General features: G+C 36.6%; 2 protein-coding genes across 5 annotated transcripts in view; one reads left to right on the plus strand and one right to left on the minus strand.

The window, feature by feature from the left end:
* Nucleotides 1-79: 79 nt before the first annotated feature.
* LOC126367437 (diacylglycerol lipase-beta) lies at nt 80-23,022 on the minus strand. 4 transcript variants are annotated; one of them, XM_050010946.1, is made up of 13 exons: nt 22,927-23,022; nt 20,280-20,504; nt 17,438-17,550; nt 15,418-15,639; nt 14,738-15,053; nt 12,750-12,873; nt 11,841-11,964; nt 11,006-11,131; nt 9,508-9,600; nt 7,548-7,702; nt 6,617-6,763; nt 4,454-4,566; nt 80-3,794 (listed from the first exon to the last, which is right to left on the minus strand). In XM_050010946.1, the coding sequence occupies exons 1-13, from the start codon at nt 23,019-23,021 to the stop codon at nt 3,617-3,619; spliced, it is 2,031 nt and encodes a 676-aa protein (XP_049866903.1). In that variant the 5' UTR covers nt 23,022; the 3' UTR covers nt 80-3,616. The 4 variants fall into 4 exon arrangements, with proteins under 4 accessions (XP_049866903.1, XP_049866901.1, XP_049866902.1 ...); XM_050010944.1 differs by having other exon boundaries at nt 4,454-4,605; XM_050010945.1 differs by having other exon boundaries at nt 6,608-6,763.
* Nucleotides 23,023-24,230: 1,208 nt separating this feature from the next.
* LOC126367642 (partitioning defective 3 homolog B-like) overlaps nt 24,231-24,738 on the plus strand; it is an 18,233-nt gene continuing 17,725 nt past the window's right edge. Inside the window, exon 1 of the mRNA XM_050011266.1 lies at nt 24,231-24,235. Coding sequence (XP_049867223.1) covers nt 24,231-24,235 — 5 coding nt within the window. The remainder of the gene's footprint in view (nt 24,236-24,738) is intronic.

The following is a 24,738-nucleotide window of genomic DNA, read 5'->3' on the forward strand; positions in this document are numbered from 1 at the left end:
TTATGGCACCACTCTATTTTTCAAGATTTTTTATATATAAAAAATATAAAAGAGGGTAGGAAACAATTAAAAAATAAAATATTCTGTATACTTAAAATAGATTTTAATATAAATTAACACAAACCCAACACACGACATTGGCTATATCCTACTACATAAAGAGAGAGAATATAAAGCCCTAATTTAGGGTACAAGTGAAAAGAACCTCAGTCCTTCTAATACTTGAACATCCATGCAGTTCAGTACCCATCGTAAACTTTATAAATTCAACCAGAGTAACAAACAAACGGTACTGAATGCGTCGCAAAACAGATATTTATATTTACACAACTGTTGCAAACTTAGTTTGTTCGATCTAAAAATGGTTCGTATAAACATTTGAGATTCCAAAACATATCTACATAAAATATATTAAAAAAAAATTGGTAATATAAACATTCAAAATAAAATAATATATTTTAACAAGATAAACTGTTTGCTTAATTAAGTATTATACCGGGATTTATAAATAAACTCTGCTAAATGGAAAGTAAAATGTGCATCTTTACTATTTGTAAAGAATTGTTTGAAATAACAATCTTTTCCATACCTACGTACAACCACAAGGCACCGCACACCACCACACAAACCAACCGTCAAGGGACTGAGGATTACATTTTGGAATGTAAATTATTCGAAATAAATGCTATTATTATGTAAATATATGCTTAGAAACGGAATTATGTTAGATATAGTACCAAGTCACTCTAATTTTGTTCCCGAAGTTAAAGAACAGTCCAACAAACAATCTCATTCAAACATACAACTGACACCTTACAAGTCATGTACTCCATTCAAAGGTTTGTCTTTCTTTTGTTGTTATCATATTTTTCAACATTCCACATTAACTGGTTTCAAGAAAATTTACGTTGCTTTTTATATGAGTAGCACTGGGTTACTTTGAAAATATTATCTTTAAAATACACGCGTGTATTAGAATTATAAATACCACCTGGCAATCGTGCGGATCATATTTGTCGAGTGAAATAGAAAACGTTGTAGAAACATTTGAAAGTGAATAGATTATAGCAAAAACTTAATTCATTTAGGTTTCTATTTGGCCTAGATTCCATGTATAAATTACGTTGTAATCGCTAGTTTGTTATTTATGCATAATAATATATAGTGGTGTTACGAAATGGTGTTGATGAGTATAATCGCAAATAATTTATTTTTAGCGCTATTTACATGTAGCATTATGCTTTATTTTACATAATTGACTCCGGTAACACTGTACTCTACTCTAACGTCTAGTTATTGTACTTAATGGTAGCTTCACAAGTCTTAATTATTAGTTTAAATACTAGTTTTAAACTGTAAGTTTCAAGTAGGAGAGAGCGTAGCACTGTAGTGTACTTGAACATATCAGTAGGTATACTCTACGAATAAATAATAATTCAGGAAGAGTAACAACGCTCACAATTTAACGCCACTAAAAGGTACACTGAGTAGGCGGGGCTTAAAACGACTACTCGCACCTACTTCAGTCTGCTGCACGCCGTCACTGACGTATGTCATTGCTCGATTTATGCTCTATTTCTATAGGAAAAACAGTGAAATATTATGAAAAATGTAGTCATGTGTAGTGAGCTGGTGTAGGAAACGAAAAAAGTGCAGCAAAAAGTTAACTGGAATAACTTATCACCGGTAAATATAACATTTTTTTCTCGTAAACACATTGTACTTTGGTCCGCATTATTCAAGAAGTTCCTACCTTAATTCAGATAAATTATAATTTGTAATACTATGCAGTCAATAACTAACAATTTCCAGCAAAATATCAGTTTTTCTGTTATTTGGTCTTATCGGAATTTACTTTTTTTAGTTTCCCCAAAAATGAAAACCGACTGAAAAAATGGATAAAAGCAGTTCACTACGAAAGAAGAGAGGGTGATTAGCTTCCATCCAATTCCAGTAAATAATAATAAATAATAAGTCACATTGTAATTATATTTACATATCACCCAAGTCAAAAACTGAAATACTGAATAGTTGTTTTGACTAAATACCAAATTATACCAATTAATTCAAAACACAAAACATGCAATACAATAATACTACTTGATTACATAATTCAGCAACACGCCTCATCCGAAATACAAAACACTGTAAATTATTAAATCCACCGTCAGCTTTGTCCATTTTTTACTTATACTCACCCATGCATTGCATAACAACATCCTTGATTTGAGAACCCTGGAAACACACGCACCAACCTCTATTATGATGGCTGCTGATAACCAATCACAGCGCTTGTCGCAATGAAGCGCGTCACGGAATCGCTACTGATTGGTTTTATGGATTTACGACCTTTTAGAATGTCGTGGGGCCAATATTTCGCCGGCGTTTGTTCATATTTACTCCTGACTTATTATTTATTCGTTAGGGTATACGGAATGTTACATTTATTTTACTGCGCTATGCTCGCTCTCACTAAACAAACAATGTTTTTGTTTTAATGAAAAACAATTGCTTTCGAATTGAGCAAATAAATTTTGACTGAATTTTATAAAATTACATTTATATTTTATATACTGACATCGAAACAGAGTATTGGCGATTTGAAACGACTTAAAGTTTCCAGTAGGTACATAGATGAGAACGTTCATAACGTTGATATGTTAAGTATGGGTATGAGGAAAATGCCCAAAGTTTCTTTGAAACTTGTAGCCGAATTTGTGATACTTAAACATTCTAATATGTACAAACACGTAAATATTGAATTCCCCTAGACTATTACGCAATACATACCAAAGCCGCCAACCCGCCGACACACCCCGTCGACATTTTGGCGACATGTCGGCAGCTTCCGTAAACTATGTGTTCAGTTGCCCGGCGACACTTAAATTATCCCGCCGGAAATGGCGGATTTGGTGTGTCTTGCGCTTAATACAAACACTCTGTATATAACCGCAAACATTTCACTTAATATAACAGTATTTTCATTCTTAACTTCATCACAGTCTTCTCACATTTCTTATACTAATTCCTGTCTTAACTACAAATGTCTACTCTGGTTTGTCATTCCATTATTACAAATTGTTACCGAAATTTCGAAAGTACTATTTACAAAAAGTTTCATAAAATTTGTTCATATTTTGAGTTAAAACTTACACTATACTGAAAGTGTGATAGGAACAAAAATCATAAAAAATGCATACGTCATGATTTGCTTTGAAATAGGTAATTGTAGAACAGTGTACTTGTAAAAGTAACGTTTACAAAAAGATCTTACAAAATATTTTGTCCGTGTTTGATCACTCGTCATGAGTACTTTATTATGTACTCATTCCTCTAAGAACATTGAGGATACTATTTTTATAAAATAATAAAAAAGTTTTCCTACAAATCGTCAGGAAAAAGTTTCCATCACACTTTTCTTATATCAAAGCGGTTCTACGAACACTTGTTGTTGTCAGTTGTACTTGTCGAATACGGTTCTTGTGCCTACGTTCCGGCGTATAAAGTGTCCTGCTTCCTTGTAGGTACACTGTAATAGACTAGCCGACCTAGTTCAACCGCCGATTGTCTGCGTATATTTTCACATATGTCCAAGAGTTACTAAATGCTTTAAAGTTTATACAACGTGCGTGACGCGGTAGGAGGCGTGTTTCTCTTCAAGTACCGTCTCTATCGTGCGATGCACATTCTCTGGTAAGTGGTCGAGCAACATTCGCGGCATCACTTGCAGTTCCATGAAGTCTTCGGGACACGCCCACCGCATTTCATACGTCGGCTCCTGGGTGCGCACTTTCCTGTAACATTATAGTCATCATCATCATCATGATCCGCCCATTAACGTCCCCACTGCTGGGGCACGGGCCTTCCCTATGGATGGATAGGGAGATCGGGCCTTAAACCATCACGCGGGCCCAATGCGGATTGATGGTTATTAACGACTGCTAATGCAGCCGGGACCAACGGCTAAACGTGCCTTCCGAAGCACGGAGGAGCTCGAGATGAAAACTTTTTTTTTGTGGTCTTCCTATGATCGGCCTTTGCGAAAGTTGCTTAACTTCAACGATCGCAGACCGAGCGCGTTTACCGCTGCGCCACCGAGCTCCTAAACATTATAGTAAATAAGAATTAATATCGCATATTTACTTGAAAGTATGTTATCGCCAAGAGATATTATTTACCTTTCCTCATCGTTCTCCTCGTTACTGTGTTCAGACATGTATAAATACGTACAAGTATTAGGCATAGTACTGTTTTACTGACTGACTATACACAGATATTTTTTTTCATAATGGATATTTAACTCGTTGTGCATTTTAAATTAACAGTTGAGTACACACATTGCAACTTTATATATATAATTATAAATGTTTTTTTTATTTTTTAAGCTTAGCTTAAAAAGTAGATATTGATCTAAAAACAGGATAGAAGCAGAAAAAGTAGATAGTATACTAACTTTTCAATGCCCATGCGCTTGCGACGCACGATGTGCAGAATGCGTCCGGCGGTGAAGAGCCGCGCCGTAGAGAATCTACGGGCGAACACGTTGCGCGACACTAGCGCCGCCTCCTGCGAACGTGCCCACTGCTCAGTACCAGCCTCAGTATTCTGCATCAGCACATTACGCATGTCGTAAGTGAAAATGTTAAACATTGGAGCTGACTCTGCCGGATGAAACTTAAATTTATTTTAGTTTTAAAAATAGTACCGTCCCTCATTTACGCTAATTGCATGAAAGAGATAGAGCTAGTTTTAGGACTATCAGACTAAAAGAAAATTAAGTTTGTTTCTGCCAGACTCGTCACCAATATATATATATAGGTAGTTGGGTACCTACACGTTACAGGATTTGAAAATGACATATTATGTTTTGGGTTCTAAGAAGACTACATAGTACACAGATAACAGTAGATTATGTTCACACAAGGCCAAACTATAAACCTTACGATAATTACGTGTAAGTACTAAGTACTACCTAATTTGAGTGTTCATATAGCGCACATACAAAAACGTTCAGGCGCTTGTATAAAGTTAACCTACTGGTATTTTTTACATATCTATTAATAAAAACAAGTTCATAAATGGAGTATGCTCATAAAATTACATTTAGACGATCCAGCGCGAAAATCTCTTCTGGAATTCTGTACTACCAGGGTAACAGATATTTTAGCAACCTGTTACTATATAAATATTACAAGACGTGGAAACTATTTTAGAAAACAAACACACATTAAACACCGAAAGCGGATCCTTGCTAGCAAATCAATGAATACGGTGACCATGCAGTACTTACCCGCGTGGACGCATACATTAATTTCAATCTTCACCCGGCTTTAATAAACGACTTATCTTCACATTTTAAGCTATACTTCTTTAATTATAACTTGATTAATTTGACGGTTGTCAGAACAGTCCATTTTCCTCGCATTGTTTGTCTTTGGTTGATCTAACAGAAAGCTCTGTGAAGCGTGGGTATTTAGTTCATCTGGCGATGGATGTACCTCTAACTAGCTTAGCTGTATTAAATAATGAATTTAACAAATACACAAAAGGGTGTTTTGCAAAAAAAATAATATAATAATAAGAGTTGGAATCTGTGAGAGACATTAAATTATTCATGATTACGTCATGTGATTTCGTTTCATTATTACCAGCGCACGATTTAAGAAGAGAACGTCACATGAAAATCTTACATATTTTTCTGTTCTGCTGTTAAATCAATCAAGTTATAATTAACTTAATATAGGTATCGTTCTATAAAGTACCTCTACTAAGTTGGCAAAATGGCGGCGCTACTTATACTTATATCTTTTTCTCAGGTAATAACTGGAATTACGTAATTTTAGTGTCATTCAAAGTAGGCGCACCTTATGAAGACCCTCCGGAGTCACGATACGGCGATATCGCTAGGGCTATGATCGGTCCGGAAAGTACGTAAAGAACTTTCCTTACCTTAATGGTAATTATCACACGAACATTCATATCGATGACAATGGATTATGTTATAACAATAGGAAAGCAACGTAAAGTCAAAACAGATGGCACTACGATCGACTTAGGTACATATAATGTGTGAGTACCTTCAAAATATCGCGGATGTAGTCCCCTAGAACTTTTGCACTAGTAGGTATATTGGTACCAGTACAGCAAATATTCTTGATCTTTGTTTACTTATTTTTATTTGGAGGCTACTTTTACTATATACTAATTTATTTTCTGCTTGAAATGGAAATTCAACAGTTTTTTAACAATTAAAAAGGAGGGTAACTTTAAACTACTATCTACTCTACTTTATACTATATTTAGTAGGACCATAAAATTGGTCTATTGTACGTATTGCTTTTCTTAATTTTATAATAAAGGACAGACGCAAAAGTTAGTACACAACACGTAGTACTTATAACACCATTTATAAAAGAGAATATACGTATAATTTACTACGTTTCCATTTACCACAAAAGTTTACCGAGTAAGATGTATCGCGCCATCTGCAACCTTATGTTGCCAGCCATGAAAACCAAAATGATCGCAAAACATAACGGAACTAGCGAAAGTTGAAGCTGGAAGCGGCACGATCACAGCACACTATAGGTATGAGGGCTCAACTGACAGCACTCACGGTGGACACGCTAGGCACGAGGAGAGCGTCTGTCGAGTCGTCCGAGTGGTTCGCCTCCAACTCCTCAGGCCGCCGCCATGTTGATTCCAAATCGCGCGCCGGCACCCCGAATAATGCGTAGCCGAACCCGTTCAGCATTATCCGGTACTGAAAAAGCAAAGTTTCGTCAAGTAACAAAAAAGAGCTTACAATTCTCGTTATTTCAATTGTCTCTCTGATACATACAGTCAATAAGATGTCGCTAGATTTTCCGAAATTAATATCTGAGATCTTAACCTTCACGCAGTTGAGATATTTTTATTACAGTAGAAAACCCCTTTGGTACTCCTAGGGTTTTCAATCCAAACTGTTAGAGAGTATTCGTCGCTACATTCACCATCAAAATCAGCAAAATGTGATCAACCACGAAGCTTATTTCCAGAAAAATAAAATGTAGGGAAAACTGTGTGTGCCTCGCTTTATTTTCTTAACGGTTTCCCACAAAACGCGGGAAATTTTAAGTGTTTGCTCGTAAACTGACAACGCGGTTGGATCGTAAAGTTTTATTGCGGTCATTGAATGATCGGTGCTTAGTAATAAAATATACCAAATAGGCTGTATCGGCTGCGAATTCATAAAGAACTTAATGTTAATTTTCTTTACAATGACTACCTACTACCTTGATGTAACAGATATGTAAAATTTGTTTCAGTTCAGCGTGGGCTAAAAAAAGCATAAAACAATACAATTATCTGAGAAATATATTTGAAGGTGTCTTACATACGACCTAAACATTTTATTTGACCCGACTTGAAGTACCTACTTGCATGATATACATCTTCACTCATTAAAAGGAACACTCACAAAAAAACACACAAGAGCTCTTTTACGTTTAAAATGACGAGATTATATAAACACTTTTTACAGCTCCATTTTTTTGAGAGTCAAGTACCTTTGGCAGTTTCGTGGCGTGTATAGTCTGGATGACCTTGGTGCGAAGGTTCTCGATGCTGTGCACCGACAGCCGCATCACCAGGTCGTCGCCGACCCCCACCGTCAGTACGAAGCTCTCCGTATACCTTGCCGCCTCCCGACTGATCAGACCCGCTGGAAAGTCAACAATATTGTCAGCTACCGTTAAATCGAGAACTGTGTGTTTTATGTGGACACAGACTAAAATAAAAATATTTCATGTTGCTTGTCATACCGAATGCATTGTGAAACTTGGCTTAAATAATAATATAGCATTTGTATTTGGTAACTACCCTAAAAGAACTTAAGCGTGAAGGAAATTATAAAGTCAAAAGTTCAATTTTACGTATAATGATTTTATTAAACTTCTTTCAATAAACTATAGTAGGTAATTAAATACATCTAACTGCTTGTTTTGATATAATTTACATAAAATACGCGTTTCAAATTCTGAAAACCTCTTGATCTTTACAAGTTACCTACTTAAATACAAGTTATATCAAAGTTAGGGGAAAGTTAATATTTTTGTTTAGATCTACTCGTCATAAATTTGTTTCGATAACCATAAACAAAATGAATTCGTTAGGCCGCTCGAAAATTTGCTGAGAAGATTTACTGATGTAATGTAGAGGGGAACAGTTTAGTATTGTCGCTTAGCTTAGGATAACTTATAAATGTGTGCGTCTGTTGTAAAGTAGCAGCCCTGTGTAATCTGGGGAAGGTGATAACCGAACCTTTCCGATAGGAAAAGTGTTGATTTTGCAACAGTGTCTTAAGTATCTGATCCAGTGGGTGATCCAAGATTTTTGGATTTTGGTTATGGTTATCAAGATTTACCTCCATGGTAGGTACAATGTTCAATTATACATTTGATTGGACTTGTATCAACTAATGCAAATTAAAGTTTTGGTAAAATAATTAGTACCTACATTTCTTTGAAATTAGGAATATTTAATATCATATAATACCGGATGTCAGAAACTTTGAACAATGATTCAGACCTTGATACTGAGTTGATATCAAGTGGAATTTTCCGTCGCAAAAGTATGAAACTGAAAATAATTCATAAATAAATACCAACTAAGGGTGGTATTAATAAACTAATCTCAGCTGAGACTGCCCTCAAGATGACATGATCTCGAGCGCAGCCTCGAAGCTGAGATTAGTTTATTAATACCACCATTAGAATCATGGTTAGAATTAACCCCTCAGTATTCGTTATGGTGTCACTAACACCCATACCCCTCCCGACCCGTGGTACAACTGCGATGTCCAACTGGTTGTACTACGGAGAAGTAAAGTTACCCACAGTTCAACTGGTTGTTCTATGGGGAAACAACTTTACCACTGGCTCAACTGGAGTGAGTTGTTCTTTCCTTGGTCCAACTAGTTGTACTACTGGGAAATTTAAATGTATCTATGGAACAACTACCGGAAAAAAAAAATATTGGACCTTTATTGCACCAATCACTTGATAGTCATTTGTTTTGTAGACGTTCATTTGTTTTACACGATGATCATCTTATCCCCGTGGTTCAACCAGTTGGACATAATTCCACCGTTGTACAACGGATCATATAGAATCATAAATACAAAAAAGAGTTGAACTATGGGTAATTTACTTCTCCGTAGTACAACCAGTTGGACATCGCAGTTGTACCACGGGTCGGGAGGGACCCATACGTATAAGTGTACGGGGCGTAAGTGACGTCGTAACGAATACTGAGGGGGTGATTCAGCTCATTACTCTTGAGTTAATATCAAGTGGAAATTTCTATCGAAAACGATAACGAAACCCTTTATAAATAACGTAAGTATCCTGAAAATCGACCTTTGTTGAAAATCAAGCACAGATTATCAGATACAATTAAGTAGATAATCATACGAGTATGACATAGTACCAATTTTTAATATATTAAAAGAAACTGTGAGTAACTTACCTGGCGTGGAGAAGGCGAACACCTTTAGGTGCGGGTACCTCGGCCTTAACTTTAACGCTACTAATACTGCTACTCCAGCTCCAAGACTGTGACCTGGAACCAATGTTTACTTTGTTTACAATGTACTTGTTATTTCGGTTATTGTGTCTAGATAGATGTAAAATAAGGCAACTTAGGCCCGGATCATTCCAGAATTAGATCACGATCGTCTTTTTTAAACGGTTTTATTTAAAACTAAGTTTTCTAGAAAATTCTTATTTGTTATTAGTACTTATGGAGACTAGTATAAATTGCAAATTATTTAGACGGCCTTGGGACGTGCGGTACAGACTTTTCAATATATAAATGGATGGATTAGTTTAATATATTTCTGTTGTGTGGGATAATGTGAATCAGTACTTTACTTATTTATGTTATTACTAGCTTTTGCCTCTTTGGCTTCGCTCGCGTTAAATTCGGGGTAACACTTCCTACCTTGAAAACTGCGAAAAGTCCCATATAAAATTTCACCCCCTCCTTGAAGGAGTTGCGGTCATATTTCCCCAAAAAAATATGCCCGATTTTTTTGTTAGTCACAAATAGTCCGCATACCAATTTTTAACTTTCTACCTTGAAAATTGCTGAATGCTCTATACAAATTTCCACCCCCCATTCTAGGGAAGTGGCGGGTTAAAAAGAGACAAATTATAGCCTATGTCACTCTATCCCTTCAACTATTTCCAATCACGTCAATTCGTCGCTCCGTTTTGCCGTAAAAGACGGACAAACAAACATATAGACACACAAACTTTCCCAATTATTATATTAGTATGGATGAAGATTTAGCCTACGCCCACGTAGATTACGATTTCGCATTTTAGATGTGACTTACGTATCTTAGATTTGCTTTGGTCAGCAAAAAGAGGCAACACTAAACTGTCCCATACAAGCTGATTAAATGTCGAAAGTCATAGATTCTGATTGATGAGCCCATGTCGGATGGCATAAGTACACTAGTTGACCATATTATTACGTAGGTGTAATATCTAATATAAGGTAAAATAACGGAGTCAATAAAAACATGGACATTTTGTTCTTGTCGTGCAATAAATTATAGTCATAAGTATATTTGTTAGCAGCGACAATTTTGTGTGATTTAAATTGGTAGGAAACACGCGAACCTATTGAGCATATATACCTAGCTAGCTTTTTTAAAGTTCATGGATGCCGTAGCAAAGCTACTTTTGATTACCTTCTACATCTAGGTAAGTAGGCATTATCTAGGTATTTAAATTATGGTTAAAAAATCTTAAGTTTGAAGTTGACCCTGACACCACGGCTGATGAGGTTGGTAATCCACCTCACAACCCACACGATAGAAGAAGAGTTTAAAGTTTAATCTAGAAAGGACAGATCACGGTTGGTGAATCATTTTAAATAGGTATTAATAATATACCACCTTTAAGCATAATAAGAGCAAGAACATAATTACTTCACGCATATAGAGACGAAATTTTACCTGTGAGTATGAGGTCGTAGTGCGGGAACTGCTGGAATGCGCGATCCAACACAGGAGTCAGCCGCCGCAACATCTTGGCTGCTCCCATCGACATGCCTTTGTGTGCAGCCGTGTCCTCAGGCAAGCCTGATGCAAAAACACACTTTTGATCAAACAAATCTTCAATTTGTTTTTTTTTTTATTTGGAATTACAATGCGTTTTGTACTTTATTTGTTGTTCTGAGACTGAGACAAGGGAGATGTTGTATGACATGCATTTTGGCGGTAAAATATTAAAAGCAAATTATTTACTTTTATTTTTCTTTTAAAATACAAAATGGCGCCATCGTCATCATTATATCATTATATTTTTTGACATTTGGTGACAGTTAGGTAGGTAGCAAAAAGTTTTTATCAGACGCTTTCATAATCATGACCACTTATCTCGAAAAAATTTTTGTGGAAGCCATTAAATATTATAAAGAAAAGTATTTTCTTTTTAATTTAACTTATGGCTAATGGGTATATTTTTTGTCTGTTTTAGTCCAGTAATAATTTAAAACTTTGACATATTATTTAGGTTCTTTTTGGTGACTTTAAAAAATGTTCGAGTTATAACTCGAAAAAACTGTCACGCAAACCATTAAGCATGTATAAAGAAAAGCTTTCTTTTTATTTTAACTAGCATTTTGAATTTGAACCAGTAAGTTGTTACTTATTTGAAACTTTGAATTGGATTCTTCCTTTTTGGTAAGTATCTAGATAACCTTTTTAGTCCGGATAAGCAATCTTATTTAACATATTAGTACATACAGAGGTGAGTACATTACTATATGTAAATGTTAAAATAACTTACCATCCGCCTCAAATTTTTCGGAGCCCGCTGTGAAGTCAGTGAAGATATCCCTGAGGGAAATCGAACCTCGGACTGCAACTACGATACTTTCACGTTCGTGGTCTGCTATGACGCAGAAAGGTAGCTAGAATTAAAAATATGATTTTGACTTAGTTAATAATTATCATCAACATCATACGTTTAAATGAGAGAGGCTATGTAGGAATATTAGAAATAAGGACTTTTTTGCAAATAGATCATTAATTTAATAGGTAAGTACCGAATATAAGGGTTGATACAAATTGACATCGTTTTATGTATAATCGTGTTACAAAGTGATACCACTTTGGCTCAACACAGTTGGCTCGACTATTGGTTGGTCTAACAGAAAGCTTGGCGAGTGGGTACTTAGCTCATCTTGCGATGGATCTACCTCTTGACTACCCCAATTGGGATATAGTCGTGGGCTTATGTTATAGCTTGCGTTACTTGCGCTTGCACTAAAATGGCACACCGCTGGAGTAACATTAAATTACGCACGCGTGCATGCATTTCGCGTGTCTTTCGACGCGTTTGCCAGATCAACTATACCACTCTACTTGAGTGCAAACGCGTCGAAAGACACGCGAAATGCATGCACGCGTGCGTAAACTAATGTTACTCCAGCGGTGTGCCATTTTAGTGCAAGCGCAAGTAACGCAAGCTATAACATAAGCCCACGACTATATCCCAATTGGGGTAGTCAAGAGGTACATCCATCGCAAGATGAGCTAAGTACCCACTCGCCAAGCTTTCTGTTAGACCAACCAATAGTCGGGCCAACTGTGTTAGTAAAAAGTGCATTTAAGATAAATGAATAACTCATAGCGCTCCCCGTTTTTGCAAGCTATAAGGCGCGGTTAAGTTCAACCAGTTCAGTTTGTTACGTACCTCAAAGACGCGATTGTTGAAGGAGGCGAAGATGATGTCGTCGGCGGCCATGCGGGACATGTACTTGACGCCGGCGAAGTGACACAGGCAACAGTTGTCGTCTGTTACTATAGAGTTCTTTGGTCTGTTGACAACATGTTGTGATCAGGTCAGTAGTGGTATATATACCATACATACATATATTTTCAAGATAACACTTTAATTGGGTGACTTTATCGACTATTTATTAATTTCCATCGTAGTTCTTTCCACAACCAACGTCTCTTAGAAAAGTCGGGGAACCAATCCAACCAAGTTTTTCATTTGTTTTTCTCGCCGCGTAATTCTCACTTCCGTTCACGCCTTTTCTGTTTAGTTCCTTTTTAAATTAATTAATTAGTTGTTTAACATTTACAATTATAAATAATTTATATTAATTCTATTTAATAATATTTTAAATCATTAAAATACTTTTAAATTATATGCCCATATGCTTGAACGATAAAAGTGCAGGTAAATTAATAGTCCATATAAATTCCATCGTTTCGCAACTTTTAACTTTAATCTAGTTAATATTCATGTTAGATATTGAGATATCTTGCAGATAATTCAACTTCTTTTAAAATATGAGTGATCATGACAATACATAAACTCACGCCTATTTCCCACCGGGGCAACCAGACTATGAAATTCCATTTGCTTCGATTCTGAGACACTTCTCTTGCTTCCTCCACATTCATCAATCGTTTCATACATGCACGCCGGTTCAGAGTAGATAGTACTAACCATTTACTTAGGTTGCCTCTCTTTATTTTGATCAGAATAATAATGGGTGAAAGATGTGTTGTACCCGGGTATAATAAAAAGGGTCATCATTTATACCCACAAACAAAGATAAAAATTAAACGCACGCAGCTCTGACAGCGCCATCTATTTTTTTCTATTTTTACTGAAAGTCCCTTATTAGTTAGGTAGAGTAAAGACTAATTAAGTAGGTAATTTTTTCCATACAATCTTAATGTTGCCAGATATGAATATAGGTACCTATAGTAGAATTTGAAGTAGAGAATAGAGATTTTTTTTATAAATAAACCTTTTCCTACGCTTCCGATAACTAAAAACGCTGCTTTTGGACATAGTCTGTTTTGTTTGAAGTGTCCTATCTGTTTAGTTGTAATGAGAGTGTAAGCCAAAATACCTTAACTGTCTCAACGTAATATTGGTAAAATCGCTTTGGGTATTTATATTAATACCCACTTTCTCATCATTAGTTTAGTATCACATCAATTAAATGCATAAGTAATTTTACAGATGGATAACCAATACGGGGATTAAATCATAAACATAATATTTTACGAGTATTTACTACCACGTGAAGTTGTTAAAACAGTCATAACCCTTACCTATGTAATCAGCTATAAACATTATTTTTAATTGTACATTTGGAGTTGTTTATGTAAATTATGCATATGTATTTTTAATAATTAAAGTACACGACATTTCAAGGTTTATCCGGGATGCGTTACGACTTAACTTTAACATTTATTATTATAACTTACTTAAGTAAGTATTCTTTTATTTACTTATGTTTTGGGGTCCAGCAGTAGTAAATAATTTTGATATTGTTGTTTTTTCCAAAAGATCTCACGACCTAATAACGTATCAATTCTATCGTATTGCATAAATTCACAAATTACTTTCCGATTGTGATTAATCATTATCGATAAAATCAATCAAGAGTCATCTACATTTTGATGGATTTTCCAAGTATCGGTAAGTGATTGTCGTAAGGTAATTTTATTTATTGAAATTGCTTACCTACTGTAAATATATAAAATACTATTGTTATATTTTGTAATTTACTCCTCTAGTTTGGTTCCACTTTTCGGTATTGTGCAGTTAATTAAGAATAAATACTTTTGTATTTTATATTAGGTACTTATGATTATTACCTGGGCGGAAAAAAAGAGATTTCTTTGCTTAGAAATTAAAAACAAAATGACACTTACCTACAACAGCAACAAGTGAGATGGCGCGCAAGTTTGCAGAATCCCGTAAAGCAATGGCGATAGATCACATACGGCCATCCGTACGCTGCGATGGAAAGCTTCAAATAGTGTAAAGCGTCTTCTAGGTTCATCCAAGGTGGGGTCTCTGAGAAGATTTTGTTGACATCCGTGGTGTATATAGGTTCTTCATCGTTGAGCATCTGTATGCGTCGCATTTCCCTGGTCTCCCTCTTCTGTCGTACGCGGAGGAGTACACACCCAGCTACCACGTCCGACGGAACTAGATCTGTTGACCTGAATAACGCGCTGAGTAGAGCTGAAACAAATTGTTTATAAAGTAAAACCTCTAATACGAGTATCAAGTTCAAATACATAAATATCTTTATTCAATACCTCTACCTAGGTAAAAATAGCCAAAAAGGCAGATACCTATTGTGTGCGAAAAATATATAAAAATAATTAAAACACATAATAATGGGTTCTTACCGCGTTTAAAGCAGGGATATGGTCTCATTATTATGTGTGTCGTTATTATGTGTTTTAATTATGATAACAATCGCGTAAACTTAAAATAATATATAAAAATGTAGGTAAAAACAAGTAACCGATATTTGTACGAATGAAACTGGTACAAATATTATTATTATTATTATTATTATTATCGTGTATTGGTAGAGTACCTGCAACTTGTTGAAAAGCCTCCTTCCCGTGCTCGTCCCTCTTGAGCCAACAGAAGGCCCATCGGAAGCGGCGGGACCAGAGCCCCGTGACCTTCCTGTGGTGGCGGACCTGGTTGGGCGTGTCCTGCAGGTCCCCATATCTAACTGACCCTAGGGGGTCGAACACCATGAACAGGCCGAAGATTGTAAGCGCCAGTTGCACCCAATTGAACAGAACAATGCCTGGGGATAAGAATCCTTTATTTGTCATGTATAAAAAATAAATCCTTCAAGCGGGCGCGCGTAGTCGAATCGACCGCGCTTAGTACATTTTCGTTCATATTATTATTATTACCTATTACATTTATTTGTCACTTTTAGTAGCCTGGCGCCATGTCATTGGGAGTAAAACAAAGAATAAACCGTGGCTCGGGGCGCTCCCACCACTCCACAGATCGCAATTGTTTTAGTCCCGGTGCGGTGGAAATCCAAGCACTTTTCGGATTATTATACATAGCGGGATCCTTGAAGACATCACACGCTTATTTTAATTAGGTTACTAATTGTTTTTTTTTTTTTCATAATTTTAATTACTTTTTTTGACAAATTAAGATACTTTAAGGACAATGATAATATATGTAAGTACAAATAAATATATAATTATTGAATAATTAGTGGTTTATTTCCTTTATACATCCCAAACGTCTTATCGGTTATACGCGCGCCCGCTCCCGTTACAAAAGACCACGCGCCCGCTTGAAGGTTAAATAAATAAATAAACATCGGATCGTTCTTCTTTTATCTTTCTATGTTTTGCGAAAAATAGGGCGCTTCAAACTATGACTGTTTTAAACTCGATATTACTTGGCAAAGTTTACGTGGTTGTTACGAGTCCTTATGCGAGACAGTCAACAATATTACGAACGTACTAATATAACTTTCTTGTCTGCCGGGACGCGACTCCGTATCGTAATTCATGTACGTGACATTTTGCACGTCTCAGAAAGCTTTACATTGGCCTTTTGAAAACACGTTTACGGTTTCTCGTATCTGCGTAATAATATTTAAAGTACTTAGGCAACCATGCGCTTTGACCCCACCACGCATACCATAATAATAGTGTTGCACAAAATCGAAAACTCTATTCTTGCAAAAGCTTAATAATGTACTTATGAGCCGATCTACCTCGACACTTCATGCATATTGTTATTATCATCCAAAGGTAGCAGTTGCCGGCCTTTGTGGAAAATAGGATTTGGCATGCATTTGCATATCCGCAAATCAGATTTGCGGCTACGTAAGAGATTAATTCAGACCGCAATTAATAATTTCGGTTGTATCGGATGTCGGCATACTAAACAGCAAGCAGTATAAATGTAGGTACCTAAATAGGGGAGTGATAGAATTAAATGTGCTCAATGGTTGGGTGAAAAATCACCCTTATTGATGTCAACGCAGCGCTTTCACTTAATTTTACTAAAAAGAAATTCCGACAATAGAAACGATTGGATCGATACGTTCTTTGTTTGAATTTGAGAAAAAGAAAACTCTCAAGTAGTGACTTAAAAAATGTGTTTTATGCTTTTTATGTATGTTCATATCATATAATATAATTTTGTCTGGCCAAGTAGTTAATGCCATCTGCGGCAAATCTACAATAAGTCACGTCAAAACAAAAACACTAATATAGTAAAGAGGTAAAGTTTGCTTGTAGGGGGTAATCTCTGGATCTATTGAACTGATTATCATATTTTTTTTTCACCAGTAGAAAGCTACACTATTGCAAACTTCAATGTTAATAAGAACGAAAAGCTAGTTAGTTAATGATAATAAAATTACCTATTCCTAAGTAGGTTAATTATATTTCCATAAATATTTTTTCTTTACACTCGTAGCAAGTAAAGTATTTCATCGTACCGTACTGGTTAGTACCTACTTGTAAAATGATAAATGAACATTTATTTTCTCTTGATACATCTGGGATTGGTGTGATCGGTCATTGACCCACGAGAACCGAGAGAATATTAAAATGAACTCTTACTTTGTATGACTATACTGGAGAACTTGTCACTGACGGAGCACTCGATCACCTCACAGAACATCCACATGGTGCCCATGATGTTGAGGGCTATTTCTGGCAACACCAGCAGCACCCTGGAACATTAACATTAGATATGGACAACTGCCAAAAAATGGATTGATGATAAATGAATCAAGAAACTACTACTCTACTTTCTAAAGTATTCTAGATAAAGTTAAGGTTGGTCAGTATAGTTAAAATGGGTTATATTATATGCACCGTCCCCTCAATTCATCTGAGGGGGTATGCAGCATATTCCAAGCTGCTCCACTGGGTCATATGGGTTATAATGATACAAAACCCGTATAACTAAACGTCAATAAGTTACCCAGTAATATACCTAATTATAGCTTCGATATTGATTTACCTAAAAGCAGGTACATAAGCTTGAAGCTACTTTTCGTTAGGAAAAGCTCTATTGTCTTAATATTGCCGCTTAGCACCCCACCACCTAAAATACTCCGACTTAAGTACCTACCTATACATTATTCAGGAGACACAAACTGGGACAATTCAGTCCTTCGCTTAGATTTAGTATTAATTTGTATTATTCTACAGTATTCTAACACGAAAGCTCTGGTCATCTTGTGATGGATGTACAGTCATGAGCAAAATCATGTGCCCACTTTAGAACCCTGTCACACTATCATATTTGACATTTATTGAGACTTACGGTTTAATTTGTCAAAAAAGATAATGTGACATGGTTTCAAAGTGTATACATATTAGTACTCGTGACCGTACCTCTGACTACCCCAATTGGGATATTGTCGAGGCGAATTCTATGGCGAGGATGTATATATACTACTTATATAAGTATAAATAACATGTACAATTGCCTACCCCTTCGAGGATTCAGGCGTTAAGCTATGTTATATTACAATATTCTACATTTAAATAAACCTCCCAATTAGGTAAGTAATGTTACAGCCAACCTGAACATCTTAGAGGATGACCATGATGGGCGGTTGTGATGATGAGGACCGATGTTTGTGCAGCGTAAAACGATACGTGTGTTGGGTTGAGTGAAAGAGAAAAACAAAGAACGGAGACGGAGAGATTCTATATTTAAGTTCCTACTTAAAAGGAAAGTGATATCAAAAAGAAAAGTGAGCAATAAGGCCGCCTGTTGTGCTTTTCTGTATATGTTGTCCTTATCTCTGTATTTTGTGTCCATTGTGCTCAATAAAGTATTTTATCTATCTATCTATCCCGCAGTATCTATTCCCGCGTGTGTCAGGATCGAAGCAAATGGAATTCTATAGTCTCTGCTTACCCCGGTGGGAAATAGGCGTGAGTTTATGTATGTATGTATGTATCTATCCCGCTCATTATATAATTAACAGGGTAGATATAAATAGCAGGATATGCAAATATCAAAGGGCTTATGAATTACGACATGGGCAAATGACATTTTAATTAACTGGCCGTCACGCCACGACACGCCGTGGACAATAAGATCTATTGTCAACACAAAAACAAAAGAATATCTGAATGAATCAGAGCATTGTTAGGTATTATTTTATATGTGCAGAACTGTGAAAACATTCATAGGCACGGGAAGGACCTTACCTAAATATAACATCATCGATCTAATATAAATATTGATTTCGGTCAGTCAATAAAATTGTTAGCTAAACTATAACAAGGGAAAAATGTTTTATTGCAGCATGCTACCTATAAAAATGCGAATAAGCAAATAAATAAATACTTATTAATGCTATATGGTCATAATCATCAATTTAAGAGCCACGCTCTTGTCGGTGCAGCATTCTCCATGCTACTTTGTTCGGGAAAAATAGGGCAGTGGTTTCCCACTTGCCTTCCACCCGCTATATGGTAAGCAAATGGAATTCCATGGTCTCTGCTTGCCCCGGTGGGAACTAGGCGCGAGTTTATGTATGTATGTTATCTATGACAGGTTTCCTCCTAATTTAAAATACCCAAGTACAATTTTATAGCCCGTAGATACGGATTAAGAAGCTAGCTTCTTAGCTATTAATGTCTTCAAAACTTGAAAAGTTAAGATGGGTTTATAAGCGGTTAAGATTATGCTACCGGTATCATATCGGTTTAAAATTATGGTAGAAAATCATTACCGGTACGATAACCCGGTTCATATCGGTATGATAAAGTAGCGTAACCTTAACCCTTAACCTTTTCAAGCAAAGTTACAAACCCATCGAGTATTGTAGAGAAAACGAATTAATTAACTATGTTTCATATTATTGTTTGCACGAAGATACCTAGCGGACACTTTTTAAGTAGTTAATTAAGTAATATTGAAGAACGAAAAACATTATGGCGATACTTTCCTAAAAAGCTTCCTTTAACCAATAAAACAGGAGTAAATCACGATCGGTGACGGCAAATAATGCTTTGTTTGAGTACTATTTGGTCGAGAGCCGTCGTTCCGTCAAAGGTCCGCCACCCGCAATATTCTTTTATGTCGGCACACCCCGGACACTTCACAAAACACCTCCTTTTACACAGACATTACTACACAACGTGATCGTTACATCTGTGTGTGTGACGTCTGACCCCCATAAGATTGAAGACTAAAAAAAGTAAGAAAAGAAAAAAGAAAGTAAGGGCGAGGGGGGTGAGGTAAACCTAGCTAAACCGTCAGTCATTGGATGGGTGAATAGGACACCATGGTCTCGCCACCAGCGGGAAATTATTCGGGGTTCGGTTGCTGGCAACAAATTGGTTGCGCTATAGGTATAATCGTTGGCAGATTAAAAAAAATGCATATATTATTGCTTATTCTAAGGTATAAATGAAAAAGTAGAAAAATACTCACTTGAAGAGCAACAGCGGCGCGACCCACTTGCGCGTGTCGACCTCCGTGATGGTTCCGCGTGCGGACTGCTGCGCGAGCGCTGCAAGTAGTAGCATCAGCACTGCTTGCAGCGCGAGAGTGCCGCAGAGGTACAGCCGCACGAAGGCGCCGCCGTGCCACCCTTCCGATTGGCACTGCCATGTCACCGGGAATAGCACTTCCACCACCAGTGCTATTAGCACCAGCCTGCGGGAAACACGGTAACTAATTATAATAGCCATAGAATAGCATGCAGCCGGCATAAGTAATTCGTGGGATGCGCTAAATGAGCCAATAAACCTGGATCATCTCACGTCGCGAGCAACAACGTTACTTTAGGTGTACCCTATTATTTGCGAATCGCTTATAAAATTGTTTGAGTTGGTTAAGAACAACTTGAGTTGGAGATCAAATTGACGTCAATTGGCGTTGGTTGTAAGTACAGTTAAATAAAATATAGACATTTACACAAATAAAGCAAAAAGATAAGAAATAAAAATACTTAAAAAACTCGATCATTAAATTTTATTTCTAAAAGGAGAGATACTTACAAAGATAAACCTACCTACTTGTTTGAGACATTGACATTGTGAAACGAGACATCTTGCTATAAACAAAATGCCAAAAACAATGATAAAGAAGCAATTGGACGCTTCATCCAGTCATAAAAGGGCCAAAGGGTTAAACGACTTGAATTCGCAAAAGGAATTAAAGCAATCAAAATAATTTCGCTTCAATTGAAAAGCCATTAGGAGGCAATCAGGCTTTATGGGTCTGTCGGAGACACGTCGGACAGAGACGAAGCTCATCCACATGAATACATCAGCAACAAGTGTTACGGGAGAGAAGGAGACGACACTAGCGCAATCGGTACTGTTCGAGCTCTTCACTATTCATTCATTTGAGAAATCAAGGATACACGAACTATCCACTCAGCCAGAAGATATATCGATGCCTATAAGCATTGAGTTATGCTGGCTAAACGACTAAGGCTTTGCAACTTATTCCGTTAACTAGCTAGACATTGAGATACGTATGGATAAAAATATAGCGCTCCGTTACATCACCCTAAATAAGCGAATACAGTTTTAAAGTTAGTATCAAGTGTGGGATTATATTGAGCCTGTTAACCTTGACTTAGATATCTGGAAAACCGCATGAACATATTTACCGTGACATTAATTTATACATAACCGCGACAGATTGGAGTCATAGAGTCAAGCTGAATCATAAAATGCGGCATTGAAACATTATTTCTGTATAATATAGTAGTAAAGTACCTAAGTATAATTATGACTTATCGGAAATGACGTATACTGCTGTTCGTAAATAGTTCAAAGTAAGCCAATGCATATAAGTTGTTTTAGTGCTACTTATTCTTGTATAATGCTGTATTTTGTACATAAATACGTACAGGCATGAGCAATATCATGTACCCACTTTAGAACCCTGTCGCACTATCATCATATTTGACATTTAATGAGTTAGTGTGACATGGTTTTAAAGTGTATATATATTAGTACTTGTGACTGTACATGCATAGATAAACTAACACCCACACATGAAAGTTTCCCTATTGAAGTGGATAGGTAAACAAATCCATAAATCATTGGAGAACATCTTGCAGGCACTATCGGAATTCTATCTTACCTACTTATAAAAATGATAGACATGTATGTATTGTTAAGTATTAACCATTTGTTGTAGCCATCCATTCGTAAACCTAAACGAATATCGATGTTCTTTCCAGAAAATATGAGTGAGGTTAAACTTCTACTTAAAATAGAAATAGACAGGACAAGTAGGTATTTACAAAGGAATAGACGAAAGAGGATGGAAAGGCCCTAACGCGCACTTTATATGACTCTCTTTTACTACCCCCTACCCCTGCAAACAGATAACTACGATAGCTCTACTTCTTCTCAAATTCCATATCTACTTTACCAACAATGTGTATTTTATGTTTTCGTAAGATACTGCAAACAAAAGTATTGTATTGATAAATAGCCGATCATACTAAGGTTTTTAGCTTTATACTTGTTAGTCGATATTTGACTTATAGCCCTGCCGCGGGCTTCGTGCGTCGTTAAGTTTTGCGGACGAGTGGTGTGGCATACTTGAAGTATGAACTATTTGCTCATAATTGTATGGCGCGCGTTTTGCCCCCCACTTGGCCCTTCCAACCTCTTTTTCTATTACGTGGTATTTGTTCACATAATCTTATACAATATATATAGAGAAATTGTATTTCCCGTTCGCGCTGCAGTTTTAGATGTCTATTAACTGAGAACTAAGATGTTTTCCTTTTTAACCCCCCAGATACCAATTGGCGAGTTCTAATTAAGCCGTCCACAGTCGACACATAGACAAGTGGCGGTACGCATACACACAACCTCGCACATTACGAAATGTTGCTGATTTGTGCATCAAGCCTTAAATAATACAAAACTATTTTTGCACTTAAAACAAACATTAAAACCAAACAATTATAATCAGTCCGGTAGTACAACAGGCAGCCTTGTTGCTAAGGTAGCAATCTCTTCCAGAGAACCTTTATGTATAGGAAATGAATTTAATAAAAGCGTAGCGGCATTGAACTACTTTACAAATTACTTTTCTTAGTACTCACCATACGAATCGGAAGAGCAGCTCGAAGATGCTGGGGAAGACCAGGTCGTCGGAGGCGGCTAGCCACTTGCGCCCCAGCAGCCGCAGCGCCGGCATCCTATAACCAAGACATGCACATGTTACTCAAAGTCATCCACCAACAAAACATTCATTAATTATCAATGTTTGTATGTCTATTCTTCTTCTTCTGTCGTGTGGGCTGTGAGGTGGAATACCAACACTGATGTCAGGGTTATTATTCAGCCACCAAAGGCTGACATGGCTCATGTAACGCCTTGCATGTAGCATGGATCATCTTACTTTCGGACAATCAGGTGATCAGCATATAATGTCCTAACCAAACTAGGGATCACAAAGTCATTTTTGTGGTGGGTCTCCACCGGGATTCGAACCTGGGACCTCCGGATCGTGAGCCCCACGCACGACTACTAGACCACGCCGTTTAGCCGTATGACGCCCACTGTTGGGCATAGGCCTCCCCCAAGGATCTCCACGACGATCGGTCCTGCGCTGTCCTGTTTTGTATGTCTAATAAATGTAAAATTTTGTGGGATGTATGTGTGTGATCTTCGTGATTTGCAAACATGTACGGTCACGAACATTAATTTGTATACACTTTGATACCATGTCACATTAACTTTTTTGACAAATTGAACTGTAAGTCTCACTAAATGTAAAATATGTTAGTGCGACAGAGTCCTAAAGTGGGTACATTATATTGCTCATGACTGTAACTCGTAACTTTGCTGCTAAGGTCCAGCCAACTAGTTAACGCTATCTGAGGCAAACCTGCAATACTTAGGTCACGTATCAATCATTTCTAGTGCGACAAGCTTTGTCTATATGACGATTTCATGTACTTAAATATAATATAAGATACTTATTAAGAAAAATCACTGATCAAATCAAATCAAATCAAATATACTTTATTGCACAGAACTAAAATTTCAACAATCAGACATAACACATGAATATAGTACAATTTGGGCGGCCTTATTGCTCTAGAGCAATTTCTTCCAGGCAACCAACAAAAGGAGACAAACATTTACTGATCAGGAGTTTAATTAAGTTTGACACGCACAGAGAGCTCGAAACGTAATTAACAATCGAAACTCGAGCGTGAGATTTTGTTTGAAACCGCAGACAAAATCCTTCCGCTTGTCTTGCTTTACCGATTCTCAGTTAGAAGTGTTAATTAATTAATAAAATTACTAACTAATAATATAAAACTACCTGTTTTGTTTTAAGCATTTTACGTGTTCGTAATTCTAAGAAATTACCAATTTACAAAGGTGGTTTCCTCTTATGAAGTACGTAGTAGAATGAAAAAATGGAAATGATAAGATCCTTGCAGTGGGTACAAGTTGTCTCTCTACCTTTGGCCTTTACCCGCAATAAACTGCGGCCGTCGTCGGGCCCCACTCAAGCACTTTACTTTATTGCCCACTAGGAACTACGTAACTGCACGCAATATACAGAAAAATATTGCACTTAGGAAAAAATATTTAACCTACTTAAACCCGACTACGGGAAAATCTTGAATGTTAGGACCGCCTGTGTAGTGTCCAATATATTAATTATTTTAATGAAATATATGCAGAAGGATTGTACCGATTATGTTCTTAAATGTAAATTTGTAAAAGCTTTAAGTATTAAAGGGAAAGTCTGATACACCGCCGGTATATTTCTATTTTCTATATAGGTATTGTAATTATCATAAACGGCTACGGTTTAAACGTTAGGAGAGAACCAGACGTATATACGTATATATACATACATACATTGCGCTCAAATACATAACCCTCCTTTTAGC

The sequence above is a fragment of the Pectinophora gossypiella genome, chromosome 6 (genome assembly GCF_024362695.1).
Source record: "Pectinophora gossypiella chromosome 6, ilPecGoss1.1, whole genome shotgun sequence".
Classification (NCBI taxonomy): Eukaryota; Metazoa; Arthropoda; class Insecta; order Lepidoptera; family Gelechiidae; genus Pectinophora; species Pectinophora gossypiella.